The sequence below is a fragment of the Cenococcum geophilum genome, assembly GCF_001692895.1.
Source record: "Cenococcum geophilum 1.58 unplaced genomic scaffold K441scaffold_16, whole genome shotgun sequence".
Lineage (NCBI taxonomy): Eukaryota > Fungi > Ascomycota > Dothideomycetes > Gloniales > Gloniaceae > Cenococcum > Cenococcum geophilum.
In genome coordinates this window covers 1,962,633-1,985,295 of record NW_027137574.1, presented here as the reverse complement: position 1 = coordinate 1,985,295, position 22,663 = coordinate 1,962,633, and the positions used below count along the sequence as shown (strand labels likewise).

The following is a 22,663-nucleotide window of genomic DNA, read 5'->3' as shown; positions in this document are numbered from 1 at the left end:
ATAGAGTAGCGGCCGACACAAGTTAGTCAGGGTCGTCATCACGATTAAGAACCACCACCTCCATTCCAATCGCTGGCCCAAATGAAAGTGCAGCAGCGCCACTGTGTTCCTCTTTCTTTGTTGCCGGAGGGTCCAAGGGGTCTGTTGACGTGAAAGGTTAGTGTTAAAGAAGGATGTGTGTAGCATGTAGTAGGAAAGGGTAAATTGATGCACTAGAAATATAGGCGCATGGGAATTAAAAAGCGGACAGATGACCGACTAGGAAAGGTGGACTTAAAATGTTGCCTAGCGGTGGGGAAGACATGAAGGGTGAAGGTGTGTTGGGTCCATGAAACTAGGAATAGATGAAAAGCATTTGAGATGAAAGAAGAATGGCCTAGGAATTTCTCCAAACCGCCATTTTGTGGGCTAGCGAAAATTGGACTGATTATCATTATATCACTCACCTCGGACAGATCCAGAACTGTCGCCCGCAGTTGACGCCGTTCTTCTTGGTAGTGAGAGTGATGCATGGCTCATCATGCCCCTCGCAACGCGGTGCTGGTTTCTTCGTGAAGAGTTTCGTCCAAGATTCTTTCGAGACTATAGGATCAATGAAATCGGCATCAATTCCTTCTGAGCGCATGGAAGGACTGCGAAGTAGAGGAGAAGGTGACGGTTTAGCCTTAGGAGTAGTTGGAGTATCGGATGTTTCGCGGCGGGTATTGCGGGAGGATCTTGGTGTGTTAGGAGCAGGGCTAGCTGTCGTCAGACCCGCTGTTTCAGACACCTGCTCATTAAATGTAGGTTCTAAAGGAGAGCCATTCGATGCAGATTCCTCGAGAGCACCAAGAGATGCTATGTTACTTGATGTGGAGGTGGAAGCTTTGGGTTTGAAGAAGCCTTTGAGGGATTGTTGACCTTTCAATGTCGCAGTTGTGTTGGAAGAGCTAGAGGATGCCTTCGTTCGTTTCGCAGGTTTTGTAGGCTGCGAGTCATTCGAACGACGCTTCTTCTCAGGTGATCCCGTCGAACTTGAAGTGGAGCGAGCCGTCGATGACGGGGCTAGATTCTGGCTGGCAGATGCAGAACCTGCATTAGATGTGCTCGCCGTGTCCGTCTCTGGTGTGTTGCCAGCACTGTCTACAATTGTTGACGGTAACGTAAGTAGCTCGATGCTGCTCTTACTGGTCGCTGGAGAAGGCTTGCGCGTGAACATGTCCTTGATGCTTCTGCGCTTGTCAAACTCTGGGAGGAGCTTCCCTGAGAAGGCGGGAAGGTCTTTAGTGGAATACTCTCGCAATCTCTTACCATCTTTAAATATGCCTGGCGGGTTCATGATATCAAATATATTGACCTCCTCGCCACGCAGTTCGACTTTCTGTTTGAAGGTTGCGTAGACTGGGCAGTGATCCGATCCCTAGGAATCTGCGTTAGCCCAAAAATGAACAAAAGTGTAATTCCAGTTTGCCCACCATTAATCCTTCCTGGATATTAGAATCTGATATCCAGCTCTTCATCTCAATGCTACACAGCACATAATCAATCCTCGACCCGTAATTGCCTGGCCGCGCATTGATTTTCTGTTCCCAATGCGTATACATTCCCTTCCTGCCCTCATGGAAGCCTCTACAAATATCCCATAACACCGGCTTCTCCCTTCCTTCATCTCTCTCACCATACACTCTACCACCCTCAAGCAGCTGATTAAAGAGACGCCTGTTCGGGGCACTGAAATACTCTTCACGAGTAATTCCCTCTTTCCTCATACTTTCTTCAGCTTTTGCAGTATCAATCTCCTCCCTCGAGACATTCAAATCACCCGTCAGTATGACCTTCTTCCCCATCCTCTCCAGATTTCTAATCCGTGTATCTAGTGCTGTGACAAAGCCGTAGCGGAAATCGTCGCGCATACCATTGCTATTGGCAGGACTATATACACCAAACAGTACGAACGCCGGAAACTCTAGTACGACGCATCGACCCTCGGCGTCCAAGACGGCTGGATCGACGCCGAGGTCGGCGATTTGCGTTGGCGTGGGATAGCCGCCTATGCACTGATCGTCTGGGAGCTCACGGTAGGGTGTGGAGGAGTCTGGGGGACAAAGAACGCCTAGGAGGCCCTCTTCGGCATGAATGGGAGCGCAGACGGATTGGCGGGTATAAATTCCTACGCCGGAGTAGCCTGGGGTTTGGCAATTAGTGTTTGTTCCAATTGCACCTCTATGAATGACACCAGTGCTGAAGCTAGCGCCGGCATTCTGGGGAGGGACGGAGGTGTTATTCGGCACCTTTCTTATGCTTCGGCAAACTGAAGTAGCAATCCCATCCTGGCACCAGTACCATATCGTCCGTCAGATCCTTCCGTTGAATTTTAAGCTCTTGCATAACCACTATATCCGCCTCGAGGATGTCAAACATGCCATTGAAGGTGCGCGTCTCGCGCCATGGCTGGTAGCCAAAGGGATTGCGGATGCCGTTTACGTTCCATGTCGTAATGCGAAGAGCCATGATAGCGGTGGTTTACGTCTTGTGACGCTTCATATCCGCCGGTGAGGGTTTAGATGAGAAGGAAGCGGTGGAGATCGCATAGACAAATGGAAAAGAAAAGGACCTGCCACTGTGAGGCGCGTCTAACTCACCTCGCCATCAATCGCGAAGTCGCCACGACGTCAGATGGCCAGGAGTTCAGGTTCGCCAAGACCGTCTCTGCTCCCGCATCGGGAAATGCCGCACGAACCTCACCTGACGCCGAACCTCTTCGCGACGTCACCTCAAGCTTTCTAAATTCTTGCTCTTTGCCCACACCCAGCTTCTCCAACTCAATTGGATTCCGTAAGCCACCCTCTCCGCTCTGCCAGCTACTATGCTCTTGCAGCGTGCCCTAGTTCGCTCGACGCAGCGTTTGGCGCGCGCGCCCGCTGCCCGGACTGCTTTCCGAAAACGCCCCTACTCCTCTGAGCCGAGCGGGCTCACCGGTGCCGCAGATAATGAATTCAACAGGGAGAGGCTAGCTGTCAAGCAACATGCGACTGAGACAAGTGGTGAGTTTAATGCCGATTCTTGGGCCCGCTATCTTGTTTGTTGGAGGTGTGAAGACTTTAGTTCCGAGTGAGGAGGAAGAGATGGATATAAAGGAGAACGAATACTGTTAGAGTAGAAGCCTGACGATGCTTGAACGAAGTAATTGTGGAATGGAAAGTGAACCAATGCTGATGTTTATATTCCCCGACAGATCTCTGGCGCAAGCTGTCAATCTAGTAAGCCTACCTTTCTCACTTCGACAATTTACCCGGGTTTGGTTCCAGAGCCCTACTACTCACGGGCCTAAGCCAGTGAGACTCGCCCGATTCTCCTATGAAGGAGTGAAATAGAACGAAAAAGCACAAAGTCGAATAGAGGAGCGCAACGCGCAGCCTCGTAGAGAATCGAGCAAAATCGAACAGTGAGCTAATCAAAGTGCGAATAGTGCCGTAGTCCCGGCCCTCATCATCTCAGGCGCCAACGCCTACAAGCTCTGGAACGAGCACTGGGAGCACAAGGCCCACGAACCGCCACGCTCCGAGCAGCCCGAGTACTCCTATCAGAACATCCGAGCGAAGAACTTCTGGTTCGGTGACGGTGACAAGGTGAGTTTAGTTCCCTTTATCACATCTCATATTTCATCGAGTGATGGAATGGCTGAAGTTTGGCGGAGACGCGTGTGCTTGGAAACTAATATGCTGCAGACGCTGTTCTGGAACGACAAAGTCAACTACCACAAGAAAGACGAGTAACAAGCTCGCCTCGCCTTATCTTGGCCTTTCATTGAGTTTTCGCAAAGATAGAACTGGAGCCGGACGCCGACAGGAAGTGAAGTGGGAGCGGCATTGTACAAAGTATTAGCTGAAGGTAGCATGTGTTCTGTGACATAAAAATTCCATTAAGTCGTCAATTCTGTTGTGCGCTCTGCACTTTATGCTTCCTTGCCTCTTAAAGTGATTGAATACTGTGCTGTGTTTCGGTGCAGATTCTTAAATGGGTTACTTTACTCTCATCTCATCCATTTGCTCTATGATGGTGTCTCCGTTCAGAAGTGGTCCACCCGCTACGCCCTCATCTTCCATTGCATAGCCGCCCGTTCAAATTTTCAACCTTGCCTCAGACGTTCGGAGCCGGCGCGAACTCGATCCATCCTTCCAGATCCACATCGCCGTCCCCCATCCTTTCCTTCGCACTTTGATACGTCTTCAAGTAATTTTCAGCCCAATCCTCAGCCAGCTTCTCGTCACCTCTTAACCTCGCTATCAGCGCTTTCTTCGCCAGCATCTCGCACTCGCCGTTTATATCTTCAATACGACTATAACCTGTATATCAAGTTAGAATAGGATTCACTGCTCCACGTTGTGGAGGCAGGGGGTAGAGGGACCGGATTCTCCTCTCGAGGACATGAATAGAAAGCGACTTAACGCTAATTGATCCGCAAAGAACGGTAGTGGAAAAGGGGCGGACTAGGTAGAGACTGGAGAAGGAGAAACGTACATCCTCTGGCTCTATCAATGTATATCTCGGCCTTACTAACTTTGGCCGCACGCTGTCGGACACCGGTAGAGGTGTTATCGTCTTCTTGACCTGCCATGCCCATATAGGCGTCTGCTTGGAAGGAGTAGAGTTGGGCGTAGAGGGCAGTATCGTTGCTCTCAAGGGCCTATGGAGGGAGGAGTTAGAAACTAGCGGATACGAGGTATGCGGTAGAGCGTTGAAGGATGAAAGAGAGGGATAATGAGGAGGTGTCAGTATTGCTGTATCCATTTAATCGCAGCGCAACTCAGGGACGGAGGTCTGCTTCATGAATCATGCTGAATGGGTAGAATGATGACCCAAGGAATAAGACCGAAGTGTCAGTACATACCTGAGGTATAACAGCATCCAATAACCTTCCGGCAGCTTTACTCTCCCCTACTGCATTCAAGATATTTGCCACGACACCAATTGCCTCCCAAAGAGTCGGCATCAGCCGCGCTCGATACGCTGTACTAGCCGCCCTAACCGCAACGCTGAACCCTTTCTCCGGCTTCCCAACCTTAGCGAACAGCGTTGCTTTAGCAATGAGCATGGAGATGCGTTGGTATATGTCCGCACTTTCATCCTTAAGCTCGGCACCTATGTCCTCAATCAAGTTGAAAGCTTTAGAGAAGTTACCGGACATAGTGAGGTAAGCGATGCGAGAGTGAGAGAGCAGGAATGAGATTTCAGGGTCTATGGGTGCACCGGATTTCAGCTGGGAGAAGAGATGGGTGCAAGCGAGGAAGTCGCCCCTAAGTCTTTTTTAGCTGTTGAACCAATAGGGAGTGAGGGGCTAAGAGAGGGAATATGGCCATGTCGTGAACGTACCGTCGTAAAGCTCTCTTCAACTTGATGAGGCCAGTATAGCTGACGATATACTGGTGGAATTTTAAAGTTCGGTGGACCTCCAGTTGGATAGACTCGAGCATGGAAAGAGCCTCGTCATATCGGCCTGACTGCGCCGTCTACGTGCGTTAGGATGGTAGCTACAATAAATCAAGGAGTGATATACCGTGAAAGCTAAGCGGCAGATCGCTCTGATGTTCTCTTCGATTGGCGAATTGCTGTTGTAGCAATGGAGGAGAAGTTCGCAATAAGCAGTTGACAAATGCGTTATGCCTATTCAAAGACTATTAGCGCCTCAGGTATGAGAAACTCGTATATGATCTCATACCTAATCTTGAGAAAACAGTTGACTGCATAAGCATCTGGCCTCCATAGTTGCTGAGAATATTCTCCCGCACATTTAGATGGGAAGCCTGGAATATATGTTCGAATATACGGGGAACACTCTCGCCCTATGTCCATCATTAGTATAGCCGAACCTAATCTGCAGTAGTAAAAGAGCCCCTTACATTTGACAGACCAAGTTTTGCTTCATTCAGCAGTGTAGAACTCAGAAGGCTATACATCTTACTCTCCTTTGCCTTTGCCTTCAAAAATGTTAGGCCATCTCTTTCGGAACCAAGCATTCCCATATAACCTGCTCCTTTCATCTGTTTCGGATACGCTTTACTCATGTGATTGAGCCAGCTCAGACTGAAGTTCAAGCAGCTCATGTCTTGATTCTCCCTTGCGGTTGCGATAGTTTCGTTGATGGCCGCAATTGCTTCACTAAAACATCCAAAGTCCGCCTGCAGTATCGCCATATGGAGGAGAGCGTACTGATAATGAATCTTATCTCTCGTCTGCATGGCGTAGTCGTAGTAACGATGAAGGTTATCAAATGCGGATGTGTAATCGCCTGCTCTCCATGCATCGAAAAATCTAGATGCAGGTTAGTAGGTATCTTACATATATCAGATATGCCTACGCACTTCAATAGGTGAGATTGCCTCAAGACTGTACCAGATGGTCCAACCATGTTGCGAAGCTGCAGTTTCATGTCGTCTGGTAGCCGGCAGCCGAGTCCTTTAGAACATTAGCAAGAAGATCACCGGCGGTGAATGGTAAATTTCATACGTTGTAGGCGATCTATCTGAAAATCTAGCATGCGATCAATGTAATCAGTGCTAATCATCTCTTCTGCTTCATTCGGATCATCCAAATGTCCATAAACTGCCTCAAATAACTCATCTCCGGGGTTCAGCCCGAGGTCTGTGACATTGATGTCAATGCTGGATCCCGCAACTCCCGCAGTGCGCCTCGTCCACGGAGCTGCGGGTACCCTATATTTGACAAAAGCAGACCACAGTTTGACCGCATCATGGAACTGCAGACGAGTGAATTCCAGTTGAGCTCGTCGCACAAAAGTTCCAAGGGGCGATATACGAGAAAGGAAAATCCGATCTGGCGAATGAACGATATTTGCCTCAGCTTCTCTTATAGCGTCCTCTCGGGTCCTTACAAGCAGTTCGCCTAGGCTGTCGAAGAAGGTGTGGAGAGCATCAAAAGAATTGATCAACCACATTTCCTTCAGAAATAAGTCCAGCAGGGTTCTACCAGGAATGCTCGATATATGTGCCAGGAGGACATTTTCAAACGCATTGATGGAGAAGATAACATCCTGAGTACCATTGGAGATGCGTTCACGTGGGTTCGAAGGAGAGGGTGGAATGAGATGAGAAACAATGAAAGAGAGGATAGGTATTGTGGCTGAGCTAGGGACGCCCGAGTTGCAGTAGAGGTTGACAAGCACCAGAAGACTGATTTTCTGGGGCGTCAAGTACCTCGACATATTTAGAGCGACCAATACGGCCAGCAAGAGAGTTTAGCGGACATGGACAAGCTGTTATCCACTGAGCGAGTGACTCTGACTGTATCAAGAAACGCCTTCCCACGGGTGGTGGGTGACTTATCAGATCAAGTTGATGCCAAGGCCCGGCTGACCCATGGCCTGTGCGCGCGTATGGACTGGGTTCGAGCTGGCGATCTGTTTTGGTTATTGCCACGATATCAATTTGGTATGAGATGTTGAAGATCTTCACAGCCAAATACGCAGTGCAGCTCTATCCCTTCCCCTGGTAGCGTTCTACCATATGGTGGTCCGTGCACTGGCAAAATAATAATTGGCAGACTTGGCGAGGACAAATTATCCTATCCAGTTAGGCGGATAATAATCCTATCCGAGGATAGCCCGGATATCGGATAATATCCAGATAATATCCAAATAATATACTACCTATAGCCCCACCAATATAACTCTATATTTTATAAATAGAGGCCTATTTTATAGCTCTATTCTAGGGCTATAAAATAAGCCTTTATTTATATAATTTAAGGCCGTTTTAGTAGAGTTATAGGGGGTACTTATTTCTAGGAATGGAGGGGCCGGATAAGTTAGCGGAGAGCCTTAAGCCATTGCAAAGCACCCCCTATAACCCTACTAATAACGCTCTATATTTTATAAATAATAGCTTATTTTATAGCCCTAAAATAGGGCTTTATTTATAAAATATAGAGTTATATTAGTGGGGCTATAGGGGGTATATTATTTTAATAGAGGGCAGTACACGCTGCTACGGCTTAACGATTTTTACCAATCTTTTATAGTAGATAGTAGAGGCTCTATATAAAGCTCTGCACGAATCTCTATAAAAGCTCCCCATAAAACTCTACTTAAAGCCCTATTTAAATCTTTAAGGCTTTACTAATATATAGTACTAATATACTATAATGCTCTATATAACGCTCTATACAATACTCTATATTAAAAACTCTATATATAGAGGCTCTATATAATACTCTTATAACGCTCTATATATAAAGGCTATATATATATAGAGGCTTTACATATAGGGCTCTATATAACGCTCTATATTAAAGATTATATATAAAAGCTCTACGTCCGTAGCTTTATATAAAGCCTAGTACTAGCTATATTTATAGTATTATATAATAAAAATAAAAGATTTAGTTTTATAGTTAAAATTTTATAAATACTAAGTCTTATCTAAATATTATATCTGTCACGGCTAGCTTCCTATAGGAGCGATCCGATAGATTAAGTAACAATAAGGGGCTATATTATGAATAGACTAAGGTAAGGGCTTAAAGAAAGGGGCGCGGTAGACGACTATGTACGTGTTCGGTTGTTGGGGCAACGCTAGGGCAATATTGATCCGTAACTGATGACGCCTTAATAGTAGCTATGTAGACGAACCGTTATATCACCCCCCTTTAAGCCAGGAGGATCGCCCTCAATCCTCGTAGTTAGGCTCTCCTTGTCCGTCTTGCCCTTCTGTCCTTCTTTGCTTTATTGTCTTCCTCTAAGGGCTCTAGATCTACGTCCTTGTAATACGCCTCTAGCTATTATAATAGCCGTACGGGTAGTCTAGCGTTATGAGGTCTCTTATTATAGAACGCCTTAATTTTATAGGGGGCGCTAATAAAGCTGTTTACATTATACCAGGTGTCGTCTAGGTTGTGGCCTACCCAGTTAACCTTATACTATAGCCTTCTGTAGTAGGTTCTACTAGTAAGGATCTTATTAATCTTATACTCTGGCTTGCTGTTGATTAGGATTGGCTCCTCTAGCTCCTTGTTCTGGCCCGGCAGGGGGTTATTTAGGTCCTTTTGTAGTTAATTGGCATGGAAGACGTTTGACATCTTTATATTTAGGGGTAGGTCGATAATATATAAGTGTCCTTTTATGCCTAGAATCTTATAGGGCCCTACGAGCTGTCTGTCTAGCTTGATACTTAGTTAGTTAGTAGCCTAGCCCTTCCTAGTAACGTATACTTAATTACCTACTTTAAAGTCTGGTTTGTAACGGTGCCTATTAGCTTGCCTTATCTACCGCTTTTAGGCTTTTACTAGGTTGTCTCTTGCCCATTTAACTGCGTCCTAGGTTCTATATATAAAAGCCTAAGCTTCTTATCGTGTTAGCTTCTTATAAGGTGTTAAGGTTGCTTATATACGTTCCTCCTAGTTAAAGTAAAGCCTTAGCTCGTATGGTGTAAAGCCAGTAGATTTATGCGGTAGGATTGCCTATACGAAGTCTATATAGGGGAAGAGCTCTAACTAATTGTCCTAGTAGTGGTTAATAAAGGGTCTTAAGCGTTGGTTAATGTACTGGTTTAGTACCTCCATATTACCATTAGTTTGCAGGTAACTAGATATAGAGAGCTTTTATTTAATACCGGTTAGCCTATATAGCTCGTCTATAAAGGCTAAGATAAATTAAGGTTCTTAATCTAATATAACCGTCTCTGGGAGGCTATACACGCGCCAGACGTGCTAGTAGTATAGGTTTGCTGCGTTAGCCGCGGTAGCAGTTTTATAGTAGGGTAGTGAGAAGGCTCTCTTACCTAGTTAATTAATGACTATAAAGACGCTGTTGAAGCCCTTTTTATCCATTAGGAAGGACTTAAAATTAAAAGAGATATGCTGCCAGTAGCGTTTACTAATTAGTAGGGGGTATAGTAGGCCTAGGGTTTTATTGTAGGGTATATAGGTCCTTCTATAGGTCCTGCAGTTTCTTATATAGGTATTGCAGTTTAAGGGTAGTCTTAGCCAATAGTATTGGTCCGCCACAAGTTTTTTAGTCTTTGTTTTGCCTAGGTAAGCGGTTACCTAGTAGGAGTATACCTCCGTAATAAGGTAGGTACAGAGGTAGTTAGTATTAGGGACTATTAGCTTACTAAAACGGGTTAGTAGTCCTTATTAGAGCTTCTAGCCCTTCCTGTCTTACTTAGCTAGCTGGCGTAGCCCTACTAGCGACTGACTAGTTTAGTTAGCCTGGAGGATCTGATTAACTAGCTTGTATGATTCCCATTCGCGATTTACTGCAACTAGGAGGGGGTTCTTAGAGGTTGCCTTTAGTATAGCGATTATAAGGGCGGGGTTAATTAAGTATGTGGTGTATACGGCTACGTCCTTCTCCTTTTATGTCTTTAGGTCCTCCTACTTTCGTAATAGGGTATTAGCTACTATATTTGCTGTGCCTGGCCTATATATAATCTATATATAGAAATTAGCTAGTAGGTCTACCTAGCGGGCTTACCGTGGACTTAGGAGTCTCTTAGTTATAAAGTACTTAAGGGCTTAATAGTCTATAACCGCTATAAAGGGAGTACGCTAAAGGCCAATAAGGTAGCCTTGCTATTCCTATAGGCCTCTTATTACTGCTAGTATCTTTTTATTATAGACCTTATACCGCATCTCTATAGGGGATATTATTTTTAAAAAGAAGGCTACTGGCTTCCAGGTCCCGTTATCTTATAGCTAATTTAGCACCCTAGCTACTACTCCGTTGCTCGCGTCCGTCTTTATATAGGTGTCTTAGAACGGTAAGTAGTGCTTAATTACGCTGCTAGATAGTATAAGGGCCTTGACCTATTTAAAGGCTTTAAGCTCTTCCTCCCCTAGCGGGTGCTATGCTTCCTTCTTTATAAGCTTACTAAGTGGTTATACGACTCGGCCGTAGTCCTTTAAGAAGGCCTAGTAGAAGTTATAAAACCCTAAGAAGGATTACACCCCTTTTATAGAGGTAGGGGGTTCCTAATCCTTAATTATAGATAGCTTGTTAGTGTCTATAGCGATTCTATTAGTACCGATAATAAAACCTAGGAACTTTATCTCTATAACGTTAAACTCGCTCTTCTTAATATCCGCTTATAAGCCTGCCTCCTAAAGCCTCTATAGGACTTTCTTAATATAGACTTCGTACTCTAGCGGGTTGTCTAAGTAGATTAGGATGTTATCTATATAGGCTGTATAGAAATCGTTTAGGTAGTTAAAAAGGACGTTATTAATAAATCTCTAGAAGGACGTAGGGCTGTTATATAGTCTAAAGGGTATAATATAGTACTTATATGATCCGTACCTTGTATAGAAGGTAGTTAACTCTTCTACCTCTTCCTTTAGCCGTATACGGTAGAAGGCCTGCCGAACGTCTAGCTTAGTGAAGATCTTAGCCCTTAATAGCCTGGTTAACGTCTCCTTAATTAATAGCAGCGGGTAGCGGTCCTTCTTGGTAATTGTATTAAGCTTCCGAAAGTTAACGCAAAATTGCTACCCCCCTTTTAGTTTCTTAGCAAATAGGACCGGAGCTATAAAGGGTGCATCGCTTAGTATAATAAACCCCTTCTATAGGTGCTCCTATAGGTAGGCCTTAACTAGCTCTAGCTGTTTTAACGATATGTTATATAGCGGGCTAGGGGCTAGTTCTCTACTGCTGCCTTTAAAAACAATATCATGGTCCACCCTCTTGTGATGCGGTAGTAGCATATCGGAGGTAGCTTTTAAGAAACCGTTAGCGTATTCTTAATAGGGCTATAGCAGCTTTTTATAAATAAGCCGGCGGAGTTCTTCCTTATTGTTAGGTAGGGCGTCTAGTCCCTTCCTATCCTCTATTAGCTGGTTTATCTTATAGAGGCTAGTATATCTAATTACTACGTCCTTACGCTTTGCCCCTCGTAGGAAGTTCCTTGCCTTAAGTAATGTAATATCTACTGCCCTAAATTGCCTAGTAGATGAAGGCCTTCTTACTCTTGGCTTTGTTGGTAGAGTAGGTCTAGGGTAAAGCTAGTCTTCTATTTTTCTAATTATGTCTTAGGTATTAATCTTCTAAGTATGCTTATAGTTATATAAGGTCCGTTTAGCTTGCTTTAGCCTAGCCTATCCCTCTAGCTTAATTTTAGTAGATAACTTTTTCTCTTAAAGTTTACTAATCGCGACTATACGTTTAAGGATGCGTTAGGGGGTAGACTTGGACTCTTAATCTAGTAATACGTCTCTTTAATCTATATCTCTCTGGTAATCCTCATTAATTAGCGGGGGTAGGAGCTCCTTTCTTGGTATAATTACGTCCTGCCTACTATAGTAGTTCTTCTTAGTTTGCTATACTAAGACCCGGTGTTTATAATTAATAAGGGCCCTAGTCTTCTTAAACTACCTACGGCCGATAAGAAGATTATGGCGGCCTATATCGTAGAATAGGAACTATATAGGGACTTGTTAACCGTCTATAACTAGGTTCGCCTTAAAGAGCTATCTAATAATATCTGTCTGCTAATTGTTATGGCCAGATACGGCGACTCCTTATCCTTTAATCTTGTAGAGCTTTGGTTATAGTTATTGCTTAATAATTAGTAGTAGCTTATAGTGTATAAAGGCCTCTCTGCCCGCACTAAAGTCAAGTAGGCTCACTATATTAAGAGCCACGCCGCTTAGCGCGATCCTATATAGCGTCGTAAGGGCTATGCCTCCTAGGATCTCTTTTAGCCGCACAGGCGCTGTATTAACTACTCCAATCTACTCTAGGCAGGAGACTTCTCTTAGAGCTGCTTATTTTTTAACTCCGCCAAGTCGGTGACTATCTTATACTCTTTGCTTTAGTTAATTGCTTTAGCTTCCGTCTTCTTTAGCGCTATACAGTTGTTAGAATAGTGCCCTTACTTGCTATAGTTAAAGTAGGTAATAGGCGTTTTCGCGGCTAATGCTGGAGTTAAAGACTGCCTAGGGGGAAGACCTTTAATCTCTTCGGCGCCCCTAGTAGAAGCTCTCTTACTAGCCTAGGCTGCTTTGTAGTTACTTTATTCCTTATCTATCTGCTTTAGACCTTAGGCGTACTATTAGGTAGTCTTGCAATAGGCCTAGAAGCTATAGTCTTTGTCTACTACCTTAACTTCTATTTAGACGCGTAGGCTGTCATAAAGCTTATTATAAAGCTCCTCTTTCTATTAATCTTGCGGCATCCTTAAGATATTTGCTAGCCGTATAAAGTTAAATTAGAAATTGTTAAAGTCTCCTAGGTATAGCATCTTAAGGCCTTTAAGTTCTTGCTGGGCCTTAATGCGGCGATCTGGGTCCTTAAAGACGTTCTTTAGGAACTCTAGTACCTCTTTACTAGTAGGGTTGCGTTCCGCGTTACGCTCTGCCTCTAAGTACGGTAAGAGGTGGTCGTAAGCTTTACCCCCTACACGCGTCTTAATATACGCTACTTTTGCATCTTCTTCTTGGCCTAGGTTATCCCGGTAAAACTAGTCTACATTAAATTAAAGCTTATTTTGTATATAGCCGCTTTAGGCTTAGTAGGTAGGTTCTTTTCTATCTATAAGCGTAGGTAGATTTAGGAACTTCGCCGTACGGCTTAAGCCTATAGCGCTACTTGTCTAAGAGAATGGTGTCCCTTTTTGCGTTATCCGTGCTGGCGTGTCTTCTTCCTCTTTATTATCCTGCCGACCTAGGGCTTATACGGTAACCTTGCGGCCTATCTTAGATATCTTCCGGTTGGCTTTATAGAGCTTATTAGTCCTATTATTTAGGTACTCCTTAAGCTTCGCTATCTTTGCTTTGGCCTCCTCTTTTATATTAATAGCCTTATGCGCGTAGTTATTTGCAAAACGCTATAGTATAGCAATCTGCTATTCTAACGCCTTCCTTTGTATTCCTTAGAGCCTCAGCTCCTCTATAAGTTTAGTTATAGGTATCTTAGCTAGGCTTTAGGTGGTCGCGGCTATATACTCCCTTTTTATCTCTATCTTAAAGTATATAGGGTTCTCGGCGTCTTCCGATTGCGCTATAAAACGGTCCTATTTGCTCTTTATATCGTCCAAAAGTTCTATCTCGCTATAGTACGGTTAGAGCTCTGGCGGCTTAAGTGTTGCGTCTATAGGTTCCTCGCGGCCTACCAGCGCTAGGTCGGTGGCTATCTCTAGTATACTAGGCCTTAATGCGCTCTTTCTTACTATAGTGTCTCTTTTTGCTTCCTTAGGCAAGTCCTCTTGCTGCTAAGATTGTAGTTGGGGTGATCCTTTTAATCTGATTGCCGTAGTCTCTTCTTTTAGCTGCTTAATCTGCTGTTGCAATTGCCTGCCTCGAGCAGGGCTTAGTGGGTTGGTTGGTCTGTAGTCGTAGTAGTAGAACTAGCTACGTGTTTGACTGTTAGACCTAGTATTGTGTCGCCTCTATAGGCTAATTGAGGGTGACCTTAGTCTAATGTCACGGCTAGCTTCCCGTGGGAGCGATCCGATAGATTAAGTAATAATAAGGGGCTATATTATGAATAGACTAAGGTAAGGGCTTAAAGAAAGGGGCGCGGTAGACAACTATGTACGTGTTCGGTCGTCGGGGCAACGCTGGGGCAACATTGATCCGTGACCGACGACGCCTTGATGGTAGCTATATAGACGAACCGTCACAATATCTAGGCTATCCTTAGATAGGATTATTATCCGCCTAACTAAATAGGATAGTTTATTCTTTATAAGTATATCCTATAGATTTATAAAGGATAGGCTAGATAGGCCTCTTAGATAATGGACCTATTAGCTAATAGTATTTAGAGACTATCCGGATAGTCTTTAGATAGCCTTAGCTATATTTAACATATAATTATTTAAAGCTTAGAGAGGTCTAAATATCTATAATAAAATAAATATTTATTAGCTAAGTAGTTATATATATTTTTAATTAAATATTATTATATTATATAGAGGCTCTATATATAAAAGCTTTATATAAGGCTTTATACGAGGATCTATACGAATCTCTACGTACAGAGGCTCTGCGCGACAGCTCTGCGTACGACGGTTCTGCGTACGGCGGTTCTGCGTACGACGGCTCTACTACGGAGGCTCTATATAAAAGCTTCGTGCAGAGCTTCGTGTAGAGCTTCGTGCAGAGTCTCCATACGCAGAGCCCCATGCAGAGCCTCCATACGCAGAGCCTCCGTACGCAGAGCTTCGTGCATAGCTTCGTGTAGAGCCTCCGTACGTAAAGCTTCGTGCAGAGCCTCCATACGCAGAGCCTCCGTACGCAGAGCTTCGTGCAGAGCTTCGTATAGAGCCTCCGTACGTAAAGCTTCGTGCAGAGCCTCTATACGTAGAGCTTCGTGTAGAGCCTCCGTATACAGAGCTTCGTGCAGAGCTTCGTGCAGAGCTTTTGGTAGAGCTCCGTGCGCGGCTCCCCTAAAGCCTTATTCCGCAGAGCTCTTATAAGCTTTATATCTATACTTACCCTTAGGATATTTAGATAAAAGTAGTACTATTTTAAAGCGCTTTATAAGCTCTATAAGTCTATACTAATAGAAAAATTATTTATTTAATATTGGGGGGTGCATTATAAGTGTAAGTATATTAGGGGATTTTGCCAAGACTATCCGGAGACTATCCGGATAGTCTCCGGATAATATCAGCTGATAGGTCTATTATCCGAGAGGCCTATCCGGCCTATCCTCGCCAAGTCTGATAATTGGGCATCTTAACTTGATCTGATTGGTTCTACTGGCTTTGCTCTTATCGACAACCGTAGGACGAATTTTACCAGGCCTTTTTAATACTGCCTTTACTTACCCAAGGCTTTGTTTCATCTCACCATAAAATTCGCCGAGCTTGAATCCCTTCACGAGGCAAGACTGGAGGAGATTTGGCCGGCAGCGGCCCGCACCTTGGCATTGACATGTAAGGGAGTAGTTTGCCAGAATTGTTTTTTCAAATTCTCTTATGGTTAGGGGATGAAACTACTTAATCCCCTTCTTTCTCGCTAGAGTAGTCCTCATAGTCCAGCGCGTATCCACCTCACCGTTCTTCTTTACCTTCGTTCCTCTAAATCCCCATTCGGAGGCGGTTCACACATGAGGCTTAAGAGAGGCGACTGTATGCGTCTAATACTCCTCAAACTCACAACATGAACCATTCGTGGTCTTCTGCCGCTTTGGATATGAGATAGTCACTTGGATTGCCTTTTAGATCCGCGAAGACCTCTATTTCCTCCCTGTAATATCGCGAGGAATTTCCATCCTAACGTCCGGAGTCATATGCGGAAGTTCGAGGTTGGGTTTCTCCTAAATTGGGCGGCGCGGTCTGGTTTTTACCTCAGCTCAGACGTGATTTTTTTTGGCTAGCGTCGGAATAACAGCTACGCCGTCTTCCTTCGTGCAAAATCACGTCTGATTACCTCAGCAAGCTCAGACATGATTCTGTCGGTGCGGATTTTCAATCGGTCCGATGGAGAACACGGTCAATTAGAAAGTCGCGACTTAAATCAATAATTTTGCAAAAGGACAATATGTGACACATATTGACTGCCCGACATTGCACGCATAATGTTTGAAATGCTTCTGATCTAGATTGCTGTTATTGCCGCATATGAATGACGAGACTCATTCAAGATGACTCCCAAGGATTGCTTAAAGAGGATTCTCGGAGCATCCTTGGTCCACTGGAGGCTCTCATCAAATTACCTGCCGCTGCCGCATGAGATAGAGAGAGGACTAGTCAACGAAGTGGATGCGTCGGCTTACGCGCTACGAGTTTTCAATTTTGGATAGACTCGTAGGAACTGTTTTCTATCAGCGTTTTGCAATTGCGTAGCATTTTGGGTAGAGACCGAGCTCTTAGCAAGGATGTAGTCGAGGTCATGAAAAGAATAAAGAATGAGTGCGCGATTCGTAGTCGACGTGCCGAAGGGCGCCTATGCTAGAAGCGATCTGCGCTGGGGAATACGTGGGGAATGCCCTAAGTGACCCGAGTTAATTCATTAGCTGATAAGTTTACCAAATGCCCAATATGTGCTGACATTAGAGGAGTCCCGTGCCGCAATATCAACGGCGTATGACTTGCCGGTGACTTAGTACTCGTCGGACACACGCTAGTTGGCCCAGCAATGACAAACAGTCTCGCACCGTTCATTGTGAGGAACTGACTTTGGAGCAATACGCTTGGCCTGGTCTTTAAGCTCAGGAATATCTCGTCTCCACTCTAGACAGGCCTCTTGGCCACGTAGCTACGCTGGACGTTAACTACCAGCAGTTGGGTTTCCTGAATTAATACTTCGCAGTGATACTGGACATTGCGATACGAATATGTTGATATAGAGTAGTCTTGGAAAAGGTATCGAAGCGCTGAGGGGCGGCAATTGAAAGCAGGTCAACATCATCTCGGAGCCCCGGCCATCGGCCAGCATCGGCCTTGTCGACAACGAACAGGTACTGGTACACCGATGAAAGCACAAGTACAGGAATTTCGTCAGTGGAGTACCACATCTTTTGCTCCCATAATTGATGTAGCGCTTTAACGGCAGCTCCTCGCATGATCGCCGCTTGGGCTGCTCTGGTATCACCACTCACTGTGAAGGAACTGACTTGCTGCCATTCAGAGATTGATTGTTCCAAAACAGCAGCGAAGAAAAAGGCATAATTAAATTTGAACGAAGGTGCCACACTGCCTGATTCGACTACGAGCTTGGAGCGAGGGTCCACGTAGCGGCGAGTTTTAGGAATTAAGAGATCAGTCCCGTCGATGCTGTTTTCCCAACAGTTCAAGTTGTAAATGGACCAACCTAAAGACCAGCAATGCTTGTTAAGCTCAACGAGGTATCGCAAGTGATTGCGTCCATTTTGCCGTGGTGCTCCGATAAAGGCCAGATCAGCCATGAAGAACACACGCCGTAATCTCTCAGGGGACGAGCAACTGAATCGAATTGGTCTTCCTTGGTAATTTAAGGCGAAGAGCAAGACAAAGCATCGAAAAGCTTTAGGAATTTTGTGGTTCCAAATTGAATTCATACCGATTCGGAGTCGTGCACCTGGGCGGACATCATGTGCTATGTGTCCATAAATGGCCTCAAGAGCAACGATCAAATGGCAAAACAGAGCTTCGAGACGGAGATTGGCGTCGAAAGGGCTATGAAAACCGCCGCCATCCGGAGTCAAAACAACACTCGGGATATCAGATCGGCTTTCTGAAGCTGGCGTGCGAACTGTGTGCTCTGCGTCGTTTTCCAAGCAATGCAAAACGAGAGTGATGGCGTCAACAGCAAAGTCGAAGAATTCTCCAAGATCTAGCATAAGTCTTCCAATCTCGTGTACGAACGGCTCCATAATGATGAGTACCGAGTCTTGGTCTGTCGGCACAACCTCGTCGTTGTAGTATAGGTTTTCGATCGATTCTTGTCTGCAGACGAAATGGAGAGCTTCCAAAGGATATAAGCTGTCAAGAAACTCCAGCTCATCCCATATGCCATTACTGTCGGTATATGCATCAAGAATCCAAGGTGCTATCTCGGCCACTATGGCAGTGATTTCCATCAGCTCACCATCACTATTCCAGAGGCATTTAGGCCTGCAGGCTCGTTGAAAAAGTTGTATATCAAGGTTGGTCCGATCTAGAAAACAGAGTAAGTGATATAGACGCGCGGAAGTTTCAGGGACTTGCTTCATGGACAGTTTCCAAGCAGCGAACACAGAATGTGGATATGAGTGCGAGGCTGCCTTTCCTAGGACCTTTCTGAGTAGTTTGTCATGCTCTTCTCGGAAGAATCTACCATACTGGCCTAAGTCCCCTACAACTTTGATATAATTCCCAGCAAGATCAACTGCAAGGGCAAGATAGTCCATTTGAGCGACAATTTCTCCTGCTTGTTCTAATTGGTTCTGAGTGGGTCGATCAATGCGAGCTGAATGTAAGAGCAAATCTCTTGCAGAGTCTGGCGGAAGCCCTTCAATTTGCATGACTCGATCGCTTCCAACTAGATCTGCCGCTTCTTGTCGTCTCGAGCTGACAATGATGCTTCCGGATCCATCAGTGGGGAAATACTGGCCTAGAGACCGGAGAATACTCAGCTCGTCGGCGTTGTCGAAAAGAAGCAGCCATGGACTTATTCTCATTCGTAGCCATCTTTTGAAAGCATTGATATTATCGAGTGCATCCAACTTAACGAGCCCGGTTTCTCCTTTTCGTGGTTGGACTCTAGCTGCGGTACCCAAGAAGAGCAATCGTGCTATGTTTTCAAAGCTTTCTGAGAGTGTTAATTCCGATCTGCAGTCAATCCAAAACACGGCTCCGAATTGATCTCGATAGTCCTTTGTGTAATGGAGCATTAGTTGCGTCTTTCCAACACCACCGAGACCTGTCAACGCAACGACGTTTGGCTGCTGTTGTCTGCTATCGTTTTTCGTCAACAATAGTCGACGCAGCTTTTTCTCATCTGCCTTTCTCGGTACAAAGTAATGCACAGGCTGGAGACCAAGAAATTCATGGTGAAAAAGTCTGGGCTCCTTGTGAAATCTTTGGAAATCATACAGCCTACTAGCTTTAGCGTTGCGCCAACATCTATCGCTGCGCTGAGCTTACGTTGGTGTTGATTCCTGAAGAATTGTAACGCAATCCTTAAGCTCTTCCCTACGATCATCCAAATATGCATTTGTCACGCTGAAAATCAAATCCATCTGCTTCCACTCTTCTAGCCCGACGCCTTGCAACCCCTGCTCTACTTCGAAACGAAAGTATCGATTGTGTAACGGCTGGCTCTCTGACGCGAATGACCTTTTGAACTGTTGTGCTGTGGCATTCGTATCGGTGGCAATGCTTGCGCAGGCTTTTGCAACTGAGATGAGACTTTTCCCTAAAACTTTCGTTTGCCCAACGCCTGTGCCAACGCTGACCACGCATGCGATTTTTTGGCCAGGAAACTCCACATTCAATTCATCCATCAACTGAAGAATTGGATTGTTGTTCAGCAATCCGCCATCTCGTAGTGTAGCACCGTTACTGATCTTTACCGGGTCGAAGAAGCTTGGAGCGGCCGACGTCGCTCTGCCAGCTTCCCAGATACTGCAACCTAAGGCGGGCTCCTTCATGGAGCTATAACTTCGGAGACGAAGCGGCTTGCTGTTCTCCATCGTAACGCACACGAAACTGCACGAAAAAAAGCCATCATTAGTGGAAGGAAGTAGAATGAATGGAAGGACTTACACTTTACACCGCTGCGCTGGATTGACGAGTAGCGGAACGTCTCTTGTATTTTCCTTCCCTTTAGGTATCTTCGTACCCCCGTCCTCCAGCGGTTCATTATCCTCCACAACTTTCCTAATCTCTGACTCTAGCTTTTCGGCAGAAAATGGAGCGGCACCAACCAGCTTATGAAGCAAGCTGCCACCAAAAGCCACCCGTTTTCGTGGTGTGAAGACTGTCGACGAGAGATCTTTGTATGCCTTGATGCAAGACTGGACATCCATCTCCTGATTGATACGACATGTCAGAAATGAGCGGAAATAAACCAGATAGTAACGATCAATCCTTACCAGCCTCCCAAGCATCAATGCAAGCAACCTAGTCGCACTGAGAAGCTTGCATCAAGCACACAGCCTCGTGAACTTACCCTCCAGTACTGGTCCCAGCTATCACATCAAACACCTCGCAGGGCTTCACTCGTTTCTTTGGATCGTCTGTCGGTCGAAGTTGATACATGATGCGCTCAAGTATATAAAGAGTGGAGAGACCCCTTATTCCGCCTCCATCTGCATTTGGGCATTTGTGTCAGCCTCGTGTCCAGAATCTTATATATGAGCGCGGTAAATTGTAGGACGTGATATGTACCGAGGGAGAGCACTCGAAGACCGTTCTGCGGGGTATCCGAGGTATCCATTGCTCCTATGCATTAAGAGAGAGAAGAAAAAGGCTTTCGACAACGAGGAGAAGTGAAGAGTCTTGAGATTAGGCTAGGGCACCGTCATTTTTGCAAGATTCTTTAGCCCCCACTCTGGTTGGGCAGAGAGTATATCGCTGGTATCCAACCATAACGCCCTATCTCGGTCCCAAACGATCATTACCTCAGAAGCTCAGACCAAGAAATCGATTGCGGATATAGGAATATCCGCACCGCCCGCTAAGCTAATTTAGGACGGTAATCGTTTTCTTGGTCTGAGAGACTTTGGCGAGATTTGTGGGAAAACCTAAACATTTACGAAGACTTTACTACGGTTGCAGGCAAAACTTTTGTGGGTGGGGTGTAAGCGTCCAGGGGCCCTGGCAAAAGGCTCCACAATATAATACTCCAATCAACTACCCTGTTTCTATGTAATATAAAGTATCTTCTTCTTGTTTACTTTTAGCGCGTCTCTTTACCTTTCATTAATAATTATCTATTATTATTGAGCCATTAACGCCTCGTTAAGTTTTAAAGCACCTTACTTGTGATTAACGTATTTAAGTTTATACTTTACGGAGCATCAAATGGACACACAAAGCTATTGCTGAACATCTTAATTGTATAATTCGTTAAGTTGAACACACGCTTCTCTCTGTCACGGAACCCCACCGCAGGGGTCTCCATAGGAGAGCCCCGTGCTCTCGCGTACACCTCGCGTACAGCTTATGTCAGCTACGCGTAGGTATATCACCTCCTTACGCCCTCGACCCTTACGATCGATCGCGCAACGTCTTGTAGACTCCTCGAATACATACGCTCTGTAGCCACTGCCCTCGTTCCGTGACACTCTAATTACGTTACTCCAAAAAAGAAGACCGGATAAAAGGCCACCCTCACCCTAGAGTAAGTGGGTGAGATTAAAGTATTTATCTGTTCGTCTAAAAATGGAAGACTAATAAGCTTCTTTACTCTTTCTATTGATCCTTTTGTATACTTTCGTGTCTTTAAACACGCTATTTAAAACGCGTTAAGAAAAAGAGGCTATTTATAATGTATAGCAAGAGCTAAGCCTCCTCTCTCTGCTATAACCCGATAAAAACGCCTTTAATTTGCCCAAGAACACTTAAACTAGACTTAGAAACAATGGTGTCTTATCCTTTAAAGTAATGAGATATAGGCAACCCCTAGAAGACACCGAAGATAATAGGTAACGTAGTGTCACGGAACCCCACCGTAGGGGCCTCCATAGGAGAGCCCCGTGCTCTCGCGTACACCTCGCGTACAGCTTATGTCAGCTACGCGTAGGTATATCACCTCCTTACGCCCTCGACCCTTACAATCAATTGCGTAACGTCTTATAGACTCCTTAAATATATGCGCTCTGTAGCTACTGCCCCCGTCCCGTAACACGTAGAAGGCAGAGGAGGTGTTACGGACGCTTTAAGTACGATGTTACGACTACTTGGGGAAGAGACGGAAGAAGCTAGTTAGTTAATTTAGGCACGGTCCAGGATGGAGCCAATAGAACCATGTGACGAGGAATAGTAACCGAGGTCACATAATGTGCTACGTATTGAACGAGAGGAACGGGAGGAACTCACGTACCTTATATATAAGACGTATATTACGTATAAGAAGGATTTTATAGGAGTACGGTTGTGTATTTAAGGACCCTTAGTCCCTACCTAGATAGTTCCTTCCTTATAGTAATTCTTAGAATATAATTAGAGTTAATCTATTAGGTAACTACTCCACCAGTTATTATTACGTTATTAACTTCTATACTTGCATTTCCTATACACCTAGCCTAATAATAGGACCTATT

The 22,663-nt window shown here is 45.0% G+C and overlaps 4 protein-coding genes across 4 annotated transcripts; 1 reads left to right on the top strand and 3 right to left on the bottom strand.

The window, feature by feature from the left end:
• Window positions 1–44: 44 nt before the first annotated feature.
• On the bottom strand, window positions 45–2,490 carry K441DRAFT_686539 (DNase I-like protein; the record flags this gene model as incomplete). The annotated part of the gene is made up of 4 exons (XM_067652002.1): window positions 45–141; window positions 447–1,399; window positions 1,455–2,164; window positions 2,271–2,490. 4 exons carry the CDS (start codon window positions 2,488–2,490, stop codon window positions 45–47), a joined length of 1,980 nt encoding a protein of 659 aa, XP_067505211.1.
• A 353-nt stretch (window positions 2,491–2,843) lies between these two features.
• On the top strand, window positions 2,844–3,786 carry K441DRAFT_658421 (mitochondrial cytochrome c oxidase subunit VIa; the record flags this gene model as incomplete). Its single annotated transcript, XM_067648349.1, has 3 exons — window positions 2,844–3,023; window positions 3,215–3,239; window positions 3,449–3,786. Coding segments are annotated over 3 exons (512 nt in total), but the record flags the coding sequence as incomplete, so codon positions are not given.
• On the bottom strand, window positions 3,706–7,446 carry K441DRAFT_658420 (uncharacterized protein). Its single transcript, XM_067648348.1, has 9 exons — window positions 6,487–7,446; window positions 6,342–6,435; window positions 5,880–6,291; window positions 5,699–5,822; window positions 5,537–5,643; window positions 5,353–5,489; window positions 4,871–5,276; window positions 4,501–4,666; window positions 3,706–4,325 (listed from the first exon to the last, which is right to left on the bottom strand). Exons 1-9 carry the CDS (start codon window positions 7,199–7,201, stop codon window positions 4,120–4,122), a joined length of 2,367 nt encoding a protein of 788 aa, XP_067505209.1. The 5' UTR covers window positions 7,202–7,446; the 3' UTR covers window positions 3,706–4,119.
• Window positions 7,447–19,423: 11,977 nt separating this feature from the next.
• Window positions 19,424–20,994, bottom strand: K441DRAFT_609228 (FabD/lysophospholipase-like protein). The gene is made up of 5 exons (XM_067645507.1): window positions 20,787–20,994; window positions 20,569–20,707; window positions 20,492–20,519; window positions 20,163–20,428; window positions 19,424–20,105 (listed from the first exon to the last, which is right to left on the bottom strand). Exons 1-5 carry the CDS (start codon window positions 20,833–20,835, stop codon window positions 19,538–19,540), a joined length of 1,050 nt encoding a protein of 349 aa, XP_067505208.1. The 5' UTR covers window positions 20,836–20,994; the 3' UTR covers window positions 19,424–19,537.
• Between the last annotated feature and the right edge of the window lie 1,669 nt (window positions 20,995–22,663).

Excerpts from the sequence above, each read along its gene's own strand:
- K441DRAFT_658420 (XM_067648348.1), bottom strand. The coding sequence starts at position 7,201 with ATGTCGAGGTACTTGACGCCCCAGAAAATCAGTCTTCTGGTGCTTGTC. Across the intron at positions 6,436-6,486 it reads TCAGATAGATCGCCTACAAC|GACTCGGCTGCCGGCTACCA; the intron begins GTATGAAATTTA and ends AATGTTCTAAAG. Across the intron at positions 5,490-5,536 it reads TCTGCCGCTTAGCTTTCACG|ACGGCGCAGTCAGGCCGATA; the intron begins GTATATCACTCC and ends TAACGCACGTAG.
- K441DRAFT_609228 (XM_067645507.1), bottom strand. The coding sequence starts at position 20,835 with ATGGATACCTCGGATACCCCGCAGAACGGTCTTCGAGTGCTCTCCCTC. Across the intron at positions 20,708-20,786 it reads TCTTCGAGTGCTCTCCCTCG|ATGGAGGCGGAATAAGGGGT; the intron begins GTACATATCACG and ends GCCCAAATGCAG. Across the intron at positions 20,429-20,491 it reads CATTGATGCTTGGGAGGCTG|GAGATGGATGTCCAGTCTTG; the intron begins GTAAGGATTGAT and ends CGTATCAATCAG.